Source organism: Triticum urartu, chromosome 2 (assembly GCF_003073215.2).
Source record: "Triticum urartu cultivar G1812 chromosome 2, Tu2.1, whole genome shotgun sequence".
In the NCBI taxonomy this organism is placed as follows: Eukaryota; Viridiplantae; Streptophyta; class Magnoliopsida; order Poales; family Poaceae; genus Triticum; species Triticum urartu.
This window is the reverse complement of record NC_053023.1, coordinates 638,539,553-638,553,670: the sequence shown is the minus strand read 5'-3', so window position 1 is coordinate 638,553,670 and position 14,118 is coordinate 638,539,553. Positions and strand designations below refer to the sequence as shown.

At 43.3% G+C, this 14,118-nt stretch overlaps 2 protein-coding genes across 3 annotated transcripts; both read right to left on the bottom strand.

Annotated features, from left to right (window-relative positions):
• Window positions 1-434: 434 nt before the first annotated feature.
• On the bottom strand, window positions 435-5,501 carry LOC125539343 (protein LAZ1-like). 2 transcript variants are annotated; one of them, XM_048702781.1, is made up of 9 exons: window positions 5,287-5,497; window positions 4,525-4,880; window positions 4,392-4,448; window positions 4,203-4,311; window positions 2,455-2,639; window positions 2,286-2,374; window positions 1,706-1,967; window positions 1,340-1,588; window positions 435-1,179 (listed from the first exon to the last, which is right to left on the bottom strand). In XM_048702781.1, exons 2-9 carry the CDS (start codon window positions 4,675-4,677, stop codon window positions 862-864), a joined length of 1,422 nt encoding a protein of 473 aa, XP_048558738.1. In that variant the 5' UTR covers window positions 4,678-4,880; window positions 5,287-5,497; the 3' UTR covers window positions 435-861. The 2 variants fall into 2 exon arrangements, 1 of the variants encoding a protein (XP_048558738.1); XR_007296812.1 differs by having other exon boundaries at window positions 887-1,179; window positions 1,340-1,593; window positions 5,287-5,501.
• A 3,844-nt stretch (window positions 5,502-9,345) lies between these two features.
• LOC125539342 (cyclin-B2-1-like) lies at window positions 9,346-13,664 on the bottom strand. The gene is made up of 11 exons (XM_048702779.1): window positions 13,308-13,664; window positions 13,133-13,212; window positions 12,954-13,044; window positions 12,789-12,845; window positions 12,569-12,719; window positions 12,355-12,483; window positions 10,806-10,895; window positions 10,481-10,702; window positions 10,178-10,276; window positions 9,878-10,056; window positions 9,346-9,770 (listed from the first exon to the last, which is right to left on the bottom strand). Exons 2-11 carry the CDS (start codon window positions 13,191-13,193, stop codon window positions 9,632-9,634), a joined length of 1,218 nt encoding a protein of 405 aa, XP_048558736.1. The 5' UTR covers window positions 13,194-13,212; window positions 13,308-13,664; the 3' UTR covers window positions 9,346-9,631.
• Window positions 13,665-14,118: the final 454 nt, after the last annotated feature.

Genomic DNA, 14,118 nt, shown 5'->3' with positions numbered 1-14,118 from the left:
ATTTTTCTTAGGCAATCAGAGGGCACATAGTGAGAAATAAGCCCATGCAAATCACGGCCCAGTAGGCCAGTACCGACCACAGCCAGCTTCAACCATTTTACATCTCGAAAAAAAAGATATAGCTTCAACCTTTTATACGGCAAGACGAGGCTTCTCGCCTTTGCTACGTTTTTCCGTCCTGAGATAGGTGCATAATAAAATACCCCACAAAAGAACCAATTGAAAGGAAAGTGTTACTTGCATACACTATGCGAAACGGGAGAAAGAAAAAAAAATCAGTATAGATAGTAGTAGTCTTATGTTTTTTTTCAAGTATTTAGTAATGAAAATTTGCAAGAGAGCACATAGGCATAATAAAAAGGGTAAAGAGACACTAATTTATTTCACACGCAAGAGGTATGGAATAAACAGTTCATGCAAAAAAAAGCAATATATAGACCACATTATCAACATTTCCTTTATTGTTATTTCCACCAGCTCTTTACAGTAACGAAGTATGATGTCCGAACAATAATATCACAAGATTAGGTACATCGGTAAACAAAGGGGCAGTTGTAGAGGGGCTCCCGTTTGTACGGAACAAGATTCTTCTCAATTCTGAGCAGCACCAATTGAAGTTGTAACAATCAATTCCCTGTACCAGTCCTTTTGGAAAGAAGAAATAATAGGCTATGCACAGAGACTACCGTATCAGGACTCAGGAGCTGCAGCTACCTACAACACAGCACACCGTGAACTTGCATAGGCAACAAAATTGGCCAGCGTTGCAGAAGGTTACCAGTAATTTCTGTGACAGCCAGCCGCTTCCTTGTTTCACGTGTTATGGTTTGAAATATATCAATCCTTCACATGGTTAAATCGTCAATTCTTCACTGCCCAGCGGCGGCCCCTTATCTCGTAGCCATCAGGCGTCTTATCACCACCTCCCCAACTATCCGCGGTAGCAACTGTGCTGACAACTCTACGTTGCTTTTTGCCCTTCAAGACCCCGCTGTCACTTGTGCTCCCGCTTAATAGCGGATCATCGATGCCACGAACCGGTCTCTCTGGCGATGCTGCACTCACCCAGTTGTCATCCTGGGTGTTCTTATACTTGTCTTTCTTTTTCAGCAGTTTATCAAACCGCTTCTCCACCGGTCGCACTGCTTGGTTAACAGTGAACTTAAAATCCTGGATCACCTGAAAGTGGGTGGAAGAAAAATAAAACAGAAGCATGAGAACAGAGAACCATACTGTGAGCACATGCTAACCACTTATTTGTAATTCATAACTAATCTGAGACATGATAAAATGAAGTGTATTGTCTGTAAAGATTTGTCAATAGGAGTCTAGAACTCACATATTCCCCACTGCCAACCACAAAGTCGCGAACACTCTCTTTTATGTTTGTTGCACTTCTCTCATCCGGTTCGAACTGTGGAAGCTTCATTTTGCTCGGCCGGTTACTCTCCTTGACTTCTTCAGGATCTATAGGGTCAGAGGATGCGTAATCTCCAAGGACTGAAATGTTTCCAGGTGACTGGTTAACTAAGAGCTCATAGGGTTTAGCAGGGAACACATAGAGGTGAACAGCTGACGCAATGCCCATCTGTGCTGGAGGAAGACACGATGCTATCAGATATTACAGGTAATCACAGAAACATGATGGAGTATTTCTTAAAACCAAAGCTAAGGAAACTCAAGGCCAACTTGGAAAGATAAATACCTCTATGCAGATAATAAAATCTTGAATACTTGATTTTAACTGCAAGCTCTGGGCTAAAGGACTTCTAAGCAGGCCCAAAGAATACATTATTGCAATCACCACCCCTTGCCACCAAGTCAAGAATACTATTGACTTGAACGAAAGAAACTTAGCCAGAGGTTTTATATGTGCCAATTCGTCCTTGGTAGCTGTGTACCATTCTACTAAACAGTATAGGGCCCAAAATTGACTGAAATTCAGGATTGCAGCAAAATAAGGGTATCTGCATCAAAAAGATATGTAAGAGCTATATAAGATAAATGAAGCAACATATAAGCATACCGAAAAGCAATTAATTAATTCAGCAATCTCAGCTTAGGCTTCAAGGGAAAGAGCGAGATCTGGATAGATTTTCTGATGATTGGAGAGCAAAAATGGAACATGTTCTAATCTGTTTAATTCATCGTAATAAAATGACATGAAAAAGCTACATTTCATATTCTATCTACACATTGAACTCTTCTGCATAAACAACTCAAAGTGTGGACAGTGCCTATTCCCCTGTGAGATTACACAAGCAAAAAAGAGAGAATTATCTTACCCACATCGTAAATTGAATTCACCTTCACAATATACACCAAAAGCTTCTAGAAAAAGAGATAAGCTAGCTGTGAGTGTCTTTATAATCACCTACATAAGCAAAACACTTCAACTAAGTTATTCTAAACATTTCAGAATTAACAAATTGCAATATGGGGCAGTGGACATACATATTGGAAGATTCCAAATTTGATAATCTGGTAAAATCGCGTCCCCATTCGCCAGGGTTTCAAAATATAATTCACGGGAAAATGATGGTGTATAATTCCTTTCTCGGAAGCATGATGCAAAAGGGGTTGCCTAGAATCTGAGCCGCCTTCCCTCTTCAAAAAGGCTATCGTTTTTTCTTCCCCACCTACATATGAACACACACAGTAAAGAAAGAGAAATACAGAAAAGGGAATACACAACTTGCACCAAACGCTACATTGCCAAGTCACAACAGCAAACAGACGATACAAAATTTTGCAAGTGAAATCAAACAATAATGGTAGGGCACTCAAAAGCCAATAAGCCTGACTAAGGCCCTGTTTGGATTGAGTGTAAATTTTGTGTGCTCCCGGTATTTAGTTACCGGGCCTTAACATCCAAAGTTTCAAACTATGACTCCTATGTAAATGCTACTTTTAAGTCTTGTAAGGCATTAACTCGTAAGTAGTTTAGCATATGGTGTAATCGATACATGTTTACATCATTTCCAGGGAATTGCTACTTACAGTAGCTATTGGAGCCAGAGCCGAAGCCAGACCCGATAGTGAATCGATGTGGCAGCTACTGGTCGGATCAACAATTAACATTTGACAATGTTCTCAATATTCAAACTCGTTTAAATTATGTAGTTAATTTTTAAAAAGTTTTTACACATCAATTCAATAATTGAAAATTTATGCATGTGAAAACAAGAAAGTAGTAACATTTGTTTCAGGAAAAGAGGAAGAGTAGTGCAATTGGACAGATTATCCTATTAAACACAAATATAAGTATCAAAGCAAAGGTAAATGCACACACCCATCATTAATAAGACGGATAGTCATGGATATGCACTGGGCTTGGCAGGCCATTGTAGGATCAAGTGAATTGCTGCAAAGATGCCTGATGCCAAAATACCAATGTTCTTTTTTATGGCATCAGGGGGCCGTTCCCGTGCTGCCGCTGTTTCTTCAAGCTCTTTGGCCATCGTGAATCAGAAGCAGATCCAAGAAAAGCACCGTTTCTTCAAGATCCCAGCAACCGTGAGGCCATGATACTCAGCAGATGTTGCGGGCTCTGCTGTTGCTACTTGCTAGGAGCCTAGGAGTACAACAATCTATGGTGCTCGCTGTTGCTGGGTGTTCAATCCCAGAAAGCTGACCAATAGTCACTACTGCCCATTGAAACAAGTGCAATCTATGTTGTGATATTAGTCTGCTTCCCTAGGACCTTACCTCTCGCCAACTTTCCAAATTACCCCAAGTAAAGCAGTGTACAAGCGGAATCTACTCTGTAAGCAAAGCCGTCATGTTCAGTCATAACCATCCCAGTCCAACTTTGGTCTTTGGAGGAATGGAGCCGCTTGTACCTTTGACTCCATTTCACTCCAGGAAATTCCAGCCTGGTTTTATTAACTATAAATCTATAATAAGAATACATCGATTGAGAAACCCACCCCTTCTAGTTCTCACTTCTCAGATATACAAGGCACTGGTAAATGCAAGCAGCATCCATTCCACAGGGTTGCATTGTTCAAATGCATCGTTTATCCGACAGTAATTTTTTAAATGTAAAGTAAAGAAACAGCTTAGCATCAACACTTAAATGTAGAAAAGGGTAAACCTTTAATCATCCTCCAGCTCTATACTAAATGCAATTCCAGAACCAAAGCTGGCTGCGGCAAGGTAACAAAGTAGGGGTTATGCCAATGTCACTAGACAGAACTTACCTAAACATGCAGTGATATATCTTCCAAAGCAGTACATAGCTAATGCTTCGTAACCCTCGCGCAAGATGCCACAGTAAACAGTGATATTTGGATCTACCAAAGAAACATACTGTTCCAAAAGGAGAGCAAGATCATTAAACATATCACTGCAATTATTTAGCACATAAAGAAATCGCTTAGAGGTTTTACCGACTCAATTGCATAGCAAGGGACCATCAAAATAACACCCAGAACAAATTTCTGTTCCTGCGGAGGTAGAACAAATACAAATCAGTAAAAGTTGAAATTTCATGACAAGGTGCAGCAACAGAAAAGCACAAACCTCTGGGTTGTTGTATGCCGATAGATGCTCAAATATCAGGTACATGGAGAGGGAAAGGGCAAGCAGCACAAAGAACCCGGCGACCAATGTGGCCCATGCGGGTGTTTTGTATTGCGCCATCAGGGGCATGAGGAGCTCAAGCTTGACCCTCATGGTGGAAGACAACAATTGTTCGAAACCTGTGCACTATCACAAGCGCTCAAGATCAACCAACATCACCTTCCCTGCATCAGTGGGCACCTCCAGATGCACAAGGCACACGTCGCAATGGCAAATGCCTACAGAACCCGACTGACAAACCAAATTCCAGTACGAATCAGATCAAATTCTGAGAATCCTCACTTGATGGTTACTATCTGCAGAGCCGAAACAAGTTTGTTAGTTCTGAACCTGTCACTGATACCAATCAATCTATCGATTATCCGAAAACAACATAATCTCCGACAGCCCCAATCTGGAAAAAACGTACTACTGAGTTCGTTTCAATAGAACATGGACGCAAACAGCTACAGGTGAGAGCAACAAGGCCACCAAAGGCAGAACCTGGGGCAATGAAAGAGGGCGAAGCCAACCTACCCAAGTACCAACAATAACTAACGGCACCAAAAAGAGTACGCGATTCAGGCCGCTCAACTTCCTCGTCCTGGAAACAGCGGAAGGGGGTGGAGGGGAGCCTCTACGCGCGCGACGACGGGGCTAAGCCGGACGAATTCGACTCCACGGAGCAGCTTGCTTGCACAGAGGATTTGAACGAAAGCTGACCTAGCGAAGCACCCGGGCGGCGCCGGGATGGATCGATCGGGCGGCGGATCGAGGCGATTTGGGCGTCGCGGCGGGGCGGGGGACGCTCTGCGCGTGATTTCCCGCGGCGGAGGAGGTGGCGGGGGCAGTCGCGAGTCGTGACGGCGCCGGCGGTCTGTTCCCCCTGTCCTGTGGCCCGGCGTCTTCTTCAAGGCGCTGACGTGGCGGAGAAGAAGATTTAACCGGCTGTCTTAGAGAAAGGTCAATGGCGACCAGGCCAGGCCTGTTTTTGTTGTGTCGAAAGCAAATCGGTCGGGCCTGGTACTTTCACGTTTAATTTTGGGCGCAAACCACTAGAGGCCCATGAGCGATATACTACTAGTAGTGCAGCCCACTTAGGCTGGAATCCTCGACTCATCATAAAAAAAACACTTAAGCACGTTCATGCCTCAGTTACTATTAGGCGCCTTAAGCACCATTTATAGGCTATTCTGTTAACTGGTGCACACCCCCTACAGCAGCACTATGTACAAAACGGGCAGAAAATGAGCAGGCCCATGTAATATTTTTCCGTCAGTTTTGTAGGTTCCGCTGGTTTTTCGGGCGGCTTTTATTTCTGTTTTCCAGCACGGGGTTTTTAGATGGTTTTTGTTTGGCTTTCACTCATTTTATTCCCCCGTAAACGGGCGCACACCCCCGCGCCACGCTGGGTCGGCCCATTTTCCTTGTTTTTCTGTTAAAAAACAAAAGGGTGTGTGTAGAAGGAGTTCGAAGAGGAGCGCAATAACCAGTAGGACAACGAAACACTTGTACCTACATACTTCCTTTTCTTCTTTTGTTCTTTCTCTAGGTTGCGAGAGCCCCGGTTTTAGGAAGCTTAACTGGTTTTCTTTGGTTCACTTGTTAGTTTCCAGATGGCTCTTATTAGGTTTTCTTGTTTCTTTTTTAAATGAGCAAACTTTTTTCAAATTTGTGATTTTTTATAAAAATTGATGAAGTTTTTTCCAAAGTCCATGAACTTCTTTCAAAATAGATGATTTTTTAAAAAAATTGTTAACTTTTTTTAAAATCAGATGATTTTTTTTCAATTTTGTAATATTTTTTACCAAATTCGATGAAAAATTTGGATTTTGTGAACTCTTCTTAAAAAAATAATCAAGAGAAAATCAAATTTGATGAACTTTTTCCAAATTTGTGGAAAAAACTTCAAATTCAGTGACTTTTTTCAAATTCAATGATTTTTTTTAATCGATTAACTTTTTTTTGATTTTAGTATTTTCCAAATCTATGAACGTTTTTGAACTCACAAACTTTTCCTTTTTTCTATTTTTTATGTTTTTTTTGTTTTTACCATTTTTTCAAAAGACAACAGTTAACCGGTCAACTATCGACCAATCAACCGTCAAACGAAAGCGACGAAGGTGTTCGCTGTCGAGCAATTTAGTTCTGCCTCGTGATGGGCCGGCCTATATAGGAGCAGTCGCGTGGGCGCCATAAATAGGATGTCCCGTCTCTCAGGCAGTTCATGAGACACGAAGGAAGCGAAATCACTATTTAAGGAGTACTTTTTGCAAAGATCACTTCCACATCCCCGAATTGCGACAAGTGGCGCATTGCATGGCACTTGTCGCAACCTGGGAGTTTTTCCTTTTCTCTAGATTTTTTTTATTATAAAACATTTTATCTCTTAAACTATGCGTCCAAATCTTGAAGCGTTTCCACCATTGGATTCATCTCCTCCATATCTTGAAAATTAGATCTCATGTTGATAGGTTTTGAGAAACCTTTTTTCACGAAAAAATGGAGGAAATTACCGAACCGGGAGCACGTTTTTTTTCCTTTATGAAGAGGCACAAGTGTGCCTCTCGCGGGAGCAAACCCGTGCCTCCACTAGAAGTAAATTTGTGTCTCTTGTGAAAGAAAAAACACGTTTTTTGTGCCTCTCGCAGACGCAAATCCGTGCTTCTCGCGGGAAAAAAATGAAAACATATTTTTTGTATTTTTGCGAGAGGCACAACCATATCTCTTGTGGAAGAAAAAAATAAAACACATTTTTTCCCTTTTTCAAGAGGGCTTCACTAGAAGTAAATCCGTACCTCTCGTGGAAAGAAAAAAACATTTTTTCCCTTTTGCGAGAGGGATGACTATGCTTCTCGACGTTCTTGCGGAAGCAAATCCATGCCTCTCGTGGAAGAGAAAAAACATGATTCTTTCCTTTTCCGAAAGACACGGTTGTCTCTCTCGCGGTAGCAAATCCATGCCTCCACCAGAAGTAAATCCTTGCCTCTTGTGCAAGGAAAGAAACATTTTTCCCCTTTTGCGAGAGGCGAGAAGTTTATATGTGCCTCCCGCGGAAGAAAAAAAATGAAAACACATTTTTTATGGAGATTGTTTTTCAAAAAAATTTGGCCCAAAACCTAAGAAAACCCTGGGGAAAAACAAAAAGTTCATCCGAAATCCCAAAACGCATACAAAAAAAATCCGAAGAGAGACCCAGGGCGCGATACGTGGTGGCTGATGAGAGGCCGCCAAGTGGCACTCACCCAGCCCTCTCAAAATGACCCTTGCGGGGGCTCCCGAAGGAGTACTCGTTCATTAGTTGCGCTTGGAAGGAAGGGTGTTTTAGTTGGGCTTTCTGTAGTATAGGACCCAAATGCACCACAAACCTTCAAATTTTCCACCTAAGTAACAGCCCCTAGGACATCGGCCCAGTTTCGCGAGCTGAATTTAAATAAACAGCCAAGAATGATCCAAACGGCAATCTAACGGCCGAAATCTCTAATGGCGTGAGAGGGCTGGGACGTGGGAATCACTTCAGTTTTACTGTCCTAAAATTTTTGGACTGTTGACAGACATCAATTAGAATTGGTTATGAACCCTTAACATAGAACAGTTTTCTTGAAGTATTCTAATTTCTAACATTGTCCTGCCATGGGCTTCATATCAGGTCCTGCTCATAAAAGAGACATTCATGTTTCCTCAAGATTGGGAATAGGTGGAAAACCAGGAACATTAACTTACATTGCCGGGGTGTACAAGATGGCAGGAAAATAGGACATACAAATGGAACTTGGCATTTTTTTTCTGTCCAATTCGAGTAGCCATTGCAATGATGTATATACAGCTCACATGATGTTCTTTGCGTCACACACGGTTTCTGGCACTTGTGTGCTGATGGGTGATGAAAGGCCATATCTATACTAGTGTGTGCTTGGTGGCACTCTGTGTTGATACTCCAAATCAGTCTTTCACTGTGAATTAGTTATGCTACTTCCCGGTTTTCTGTTGTGATCTCAACTTATATTACACGAATTTTCAGTGTTATGCACTTGTCCAGAATCGGTTACGCCATTGTTAAATTGAGTAATTCTGGTTGTTCTCCATGTTTCTTTCTGCCATGCATAGACGGCGTCCTTAGCCTGCTGGACAAGAGTCGACTAAGTGAGAGCATAGATTAGTTGAAGGAATGAGGATGATGATGTGGATTATTCTAACTTGAATAGCCCATAAATACTAGTAACAGCCACAATTATTCTATTTTAGTGCCCTCAAGTAACTGATGGATTTAACCACCGAAATCCCATCAATCCATTCGTTTGGTCACATTCAAACTTAATTAAGTAGAGGTGTGTCTGATCAAGATTCCGCTTCTCAGCTACAAAAACATGGTGTGGTAGTATGAAATTATGGCGACCCCCTTTGTTTCAGCTCCTCTTTGAAATGTCGTTGGGACATGAGTTTTTGAAAACCAATGACTAGAAAATTCTAGGATGACTAAAAATATAATCTATTAACATAATGTCATGAATTTAACCCGTCCCACCAAGTACCAAAGCACATTTTGACATAGTAGGCAGTCTATTACGGGTTCCATTTAGGATCACAAACCTTAGTTTCTTTACATGTTTTTTACCCCTCTTGGCCACAAATGTAGGTAGCTTAGCTATAACATATATATTTGGGATGAAAACACCAATGTAGAAAAAAAGAACTACAAACATAATCAACAACAAATTGTGAACGAAACCATTGTATTTCATGAATCCAACAATTCAAACAGCAACTGAAACATCGACAGATAGAGAGATAGGTTTGTTGCTTCATTTCATGCAGGCAAATGCTCTTTACAAGGTTCCATTGCACTCTTTAACGAAGGCTAAATCATTATTAGCCGGAGCGCAACTTAACGACTGAGTACTCGGAGCGTCGTCCACAAACGATCATACTAAGGTTATTACATCGCCACAAGCATGTTGCAAACCTGCTGCACTTCTGTGCAACATCAGCAAGATGTTTCTGCATGTTCTCAGACGGATACTTAAAATCTATCAAGAAGGATAGATTGCTCTAGATTGTACCGGAAGTTTCATCCCCCCAGCAAGAAGTGCGCAGGCTCCACTTTCGTCACACAACCAAACTTGAATGTACTGTATTTCCTGTGAACGCCTGTAAGCTTGCCCCCTGCTGCCTTCTGGTGGAATTGTACCATCATTTTGGAGCACTCACTGTATTAAAAAACAAGCCAACAAAGGAGCAGATAAGTCAGCATACATTCCTCCTAATGGTGCACATGTTTCTAGATACAGTTAGTCATGACAGAAGGCAAGCTTACATGAGCTGATCTCTAGTGTATCTGCTATGTGTCTCGCAGATCTTTGTCCACTGCCAGCAGCGATTGATAGCACACTGTGCAGTGTAAACTGCAGCGGCAGCAAGCAGCGAAGGGCAGTACTTGAGCATTTGGTATTCAACCAGGCAGAGCTCAAGCATGAAGAAAGAAACTAGCTGCAGCTGTGATTCACAACATGCATATGGCATTGTGTCAGCCGCAAATACAAAATGTTATTTCTGTAAATTTTTCTGTTTAAGTACGGAAGCACTAAGCAGAATTCAGAATGTTACGATACTTAACCTGCTTGTCAGAATCAGCTGCCTTCAGGAACCTTCTCATAAAAACATATGGCGTTGGTACAGACATGTTGTACTCCAGAGCGTTTAGGACCGACTTTTCCTGCTCAAACACAGAAGATTCACCCCTATTAGTACGGAACAGATAATAGCCAATTGGCTACTCTAAAATACAGTAGAAGCTGAAGAAAACATTCAGAAAACATCTGCGGTTGGATAGCATGAAGGAATTTTGGATAGGTACACAAGGACTAGAATTTTGGATAGCATGAAGGAATTTTGAATCTACTGTATTGAATGATTTTACCATTTCAAGAATCTGTCCTTTAGTGTAAGCCCGGTCAGAAATGAGCACTAAATCTTCAACAACTGGAACTGAGACTTCCTCATATTTACAAGCAAGAAGCATAGCTGTCACTCCAACTAACTGCAACTTCTTCCTTGGCACCACTTGTTTTTCCAAGTATCTGTCTATTATGTTCACGGTAAGAAAGAGTGTCTCATCCATCAACTCAAACTTGTAATGAACCTATCAAGTGACAAAAAATATATAATGAGTCCCAAAACACAGTTGTTCGAATGGGAACAAATCTATAGGATAGAGAAGGCTCAGGGTTTGCAGGCTTTTCTACCTCAATGAGCCAATCTATCAAAATAGCTCTCATCTTTTCATTTATGTCTTCTTGACTGGACATGTAATCAGGACGCACACAGCTCATTTTCTGCATAAAACCATAATGATATTAGGAAATACTGAAAAGTTAAGGAGGCCAAAACCTTCAGGGTACACAGAACAGGAAAAAGAGTATTCTAGCACTTGCTTTTCAGTCATGCCAATGGGCACAAATTTATCATGATCGTATACTGGTTTTAGGTAATACTGAGAAGTTAAGGAGGCCAAAACCTTCAGGGCACACACAACAGGAGAGAGAGTATTCTAGCACTTGCTTTTCAGTCATGCCAATGAGAACAAATTGCTATCAGCCATCATAAACCAAACTGTTTTCCATGTTGATCATGGCTTGCATCAAGAATATCACAGTTTACTACTCCCTCTGTCCCAAAATAAGTGTCTCAACTTTGTACTACAACTTTGTACTAATGAGAAGTTAAGGAGGCCAAAACCTTCAAGGCACACACAATAGGAGAGAGAGAGTATTCTAGCACTTGCTTTTCAGTCATGCCAATGAGAACAAATTGCTATCAGCTGTCATAAACCAAACTGTTTTCCATGTTGATCATGGCTTGCATCAAGAATATCACAGTTTACTACTCCCTCCGTCCCAAAATAAGTGTCTCAACTTTGTACTGACTTTAGTACAAAGTTTGTACTAAGGTCAAGACACTTATTTTGGGACGGATGGAGTATGAGTGTATGTGGTTGATTTCAGTGGTTCAAAGGTAGTATTTGATCTAAGGCATGGTAATAAGAAAGCAAAATTGTTGTCACACACAATTGCATTAGTTGTGACCCAAGCTGGACCTTCCAGAATCATAACAAAAACCTATCTTTGGACCAACTACTCTGATTTTCACTCAAAACCTACGAGCCTCAAAACTTTCATTGCCCCGTTGTCCCTTACTGTCATACCGGTCACTTGAACCAAAAAATTCAAAGGTTTATATTCACATTAGTTGCTCACGGCACTTAGAATACCAATCCTTTTATTTTAAGACAGGCATCTTTTTGTTAATGCATTTCATTAAATCATACTTCCTCCGTCTGGAATTAGTTGTCGCTCAAATGGATGTATCTAGCACTGCGATTGAGCGTCAACTGATTCCGGGCGGAGGGAGTACTACAATAAAAATATTGTATAATGTGTACTGATTACAAGATTCTGGTCAAATTCATTAATTTTCTTTGCATGCGCCTACCTTTAATCATTAAAGCGTAATGAATCCGGCATTTCTTTTGTTTTATTCCACAAAAAGATTATACAGATCACTTCATTTTCTCTGTAGAACTTGTAAATCTCTTCGACATACTACAATTAAATTATTGTTTAATGTGTACTGATTACAGGATCTTGGTCAAATTCATTTATTTTGTTTGCATGGGCCTACCTTAATTCATTCAAGCATAATGTCAGTCATAGAAAATGCATCATTTCTTTTCTTTTGTTTTGTTTTCACAAAATGAAGATACACATTATGTGACACTGATGGGCAAAAGATCACCTCATTTTCTCTGTAGAACCTGTAAATCTCTTCGACATACTCAGTTGCGGCCAGCGGATTCCCGGAGTCGACGCTGTCGATGTCCATGAGGGATACATCATCCACAATATCCTCCTGTTCTTCCTCATCCTGCAGTACCAAACACAGCAGTGAGCATGAGCCACCCCCTACTGATAAACTAAACAGTGCTAATCATCAGAAAGCATATGTATACCATGTCAGTATCGTCCTCGGCCGACTCGATCTCTTCATCAGTGTCATCGGGGATGGGCTCATCCTGGGGATCAACTCCGGGTTTTGCTGCATCAGCTGCGGTGGCCGGATGGACAAGTTGTTCTTTGTTCTCCAATAAGAGGGCGAGTTTCCTGAATTAGCAGAGTGGCGTCAGATCAAGGCCTGAAAAGTGAGAGCACAAGAAGAGGGAGCGTCCTAACCTCGTCATAGGACGATGGCTCACCAATGCTGGCTTCTTCTCATCCCTCCCACTCTTCCTGAAAAGAAAAGAAAGGCAGGACGCGCCGGGATTACATCTCGATCCAAGAAACATGGGAGAGAACAAAAAAAGAACATTTTTTTAACAGATCGGGCGAGGAGATTACTCTAGCATCGGCTTCTTGGCGATGGCGCGGGGGTACGGGTGAGCCCCCGCGAGGTTGTTGAGTTCCTTGAGCGGCCTCCGATTCCCCATCTCTGCACCGATCACAAGGACAGATCAAGAGATCAGAAAAAAGGGGGGATCGTGACGGCGCAGGCGTATATCTGAACCAAGGACCCGAACCTCGGACGCTGGGCACGGGCTTGCCCACCACCGGCCTCCGGTTCTCCCCGGCCCTCTCCATCGCCGTCGCCGCCGGGCACCTGAACAAAGAGAGAGACCACGCGGCGGCGTCAGGATCCAGGAACGGAAGGCGCGATTCAGACGCGGCCGCGAATCGGGACGGCACGGCACGCACCACGGGGAACGGGAGCGGCAGGCGGCGGCTTCCTTCCTCGTCCGATCCGGGGCTACGAAGGCAGCAGCACGCCCATGCAGAACGGGGACGGACGCGAAGAGGGAGCGGCGGCGGCGGCGGCGGCGGCGGCGTTAAAAACAGGAGGAGGAGCGGGTACGAACAATGGCAACGTCCCTCACTCTCTCTGACCGACCGCGTGGGGATTGGAAGACGGGGGGAGGGGGGAGGGATAGATAGAGCGAGCGAGATGGATCGGGAAGGAAAGATTTGGGATTCGAGCGATTTGTTTTCTTTTTGTTCCGTTCGGGGGCTGGGGCTGGGGTTTGTGGGGAGAAACTAGAGAGTGTCACGTACGAGAAAGGAGGGGGTTTGTCTGCCTCCGCCGCGGAGGGGGGCTGGATTTGAATCGAGGGGAGGGGGGGAAGGCGTGCCGGGGAAGGGGGCCAACGCCCAACGGCTAGTGGGCCGCCGCTGGACTGGGCGGAGTTGGGTCGGACGGACAGGGCCGGCCGCCCGGCCGGTGACACGTGCCCGTAACGGTCGCCTCCCCCCCGCGCGTGCACGTGCTTTCGAATCCATCGGCGGCCGGTCCGGGCCGGTTCGGTTCGGGCTGGTTCTCCTCGCTCCTGCGTGTTGCGGCGCTGGCCTGGTAAACGCACGTGGGGCCGGACGGAGCGGGCGGGGCCACGCGTCGGCCGGGACAAACGGAGCGAGTAGGTTTTCTTTTTTGATCGAATTGAAACCAAGAGGGTTGTGCTAGAGTCGTCGCTGTGACTGATCAAACCACACGAGAATCGAGTCCGCTCCCCTG

What these genes read in the sequence shown, in the direction of transcription:
- LOC125539343 (XM_048702781.1), bottom strand. Translation starts at nt 4,677, where the DNA reads ATGAGGGTCAAGCTTGAGCTCCTCATGCCCCTGATGGCGCAATACAAA. An exon ending in AATTTGGAATCTTCCAATAT is followed by an intron (nt 2,375 to 2,454) that starts GTATGTCCACTG and finishes TTGCTTATGTAG; the next exon opens with GTGATTATAAAGACACTCAC. An exon ending in ATTTTATTATCTGCATAGAG is followed by an intron (nt 1,589 to 1,705) that starts GTATTTATCTTT and finishes CCTCCAGCACAG; the next exon opens with ATGGGCATTGCGTCAGCTGT.
- LOC125539342 (XM_048702779.1), bottom strand. Translation starts at nt 13,193, where the DNA reads ATGGAGAGGGCCGGGGAGAACCGGAGGCCGGTGGTGGGCAAGCCCGTG. An exon ending in CAGCTGATTCTGACAAGCAG is followed by an intron (nt 10,057 to 10,177) that starts GTTAAGTATCGT and finishes TGTGAATCACAG; the next exon opens with CTGCAGCTAGTTTCTTTCTT. An exon ending in TACACTAGAGATCAGCTCAT is followed by an intron (nt 9,771 to 9,877) that starts GTAAGCTTGCCT and finishes TTTTTAATACAG; the next exon opens with TGAGTGCTCCAAAATGATGG.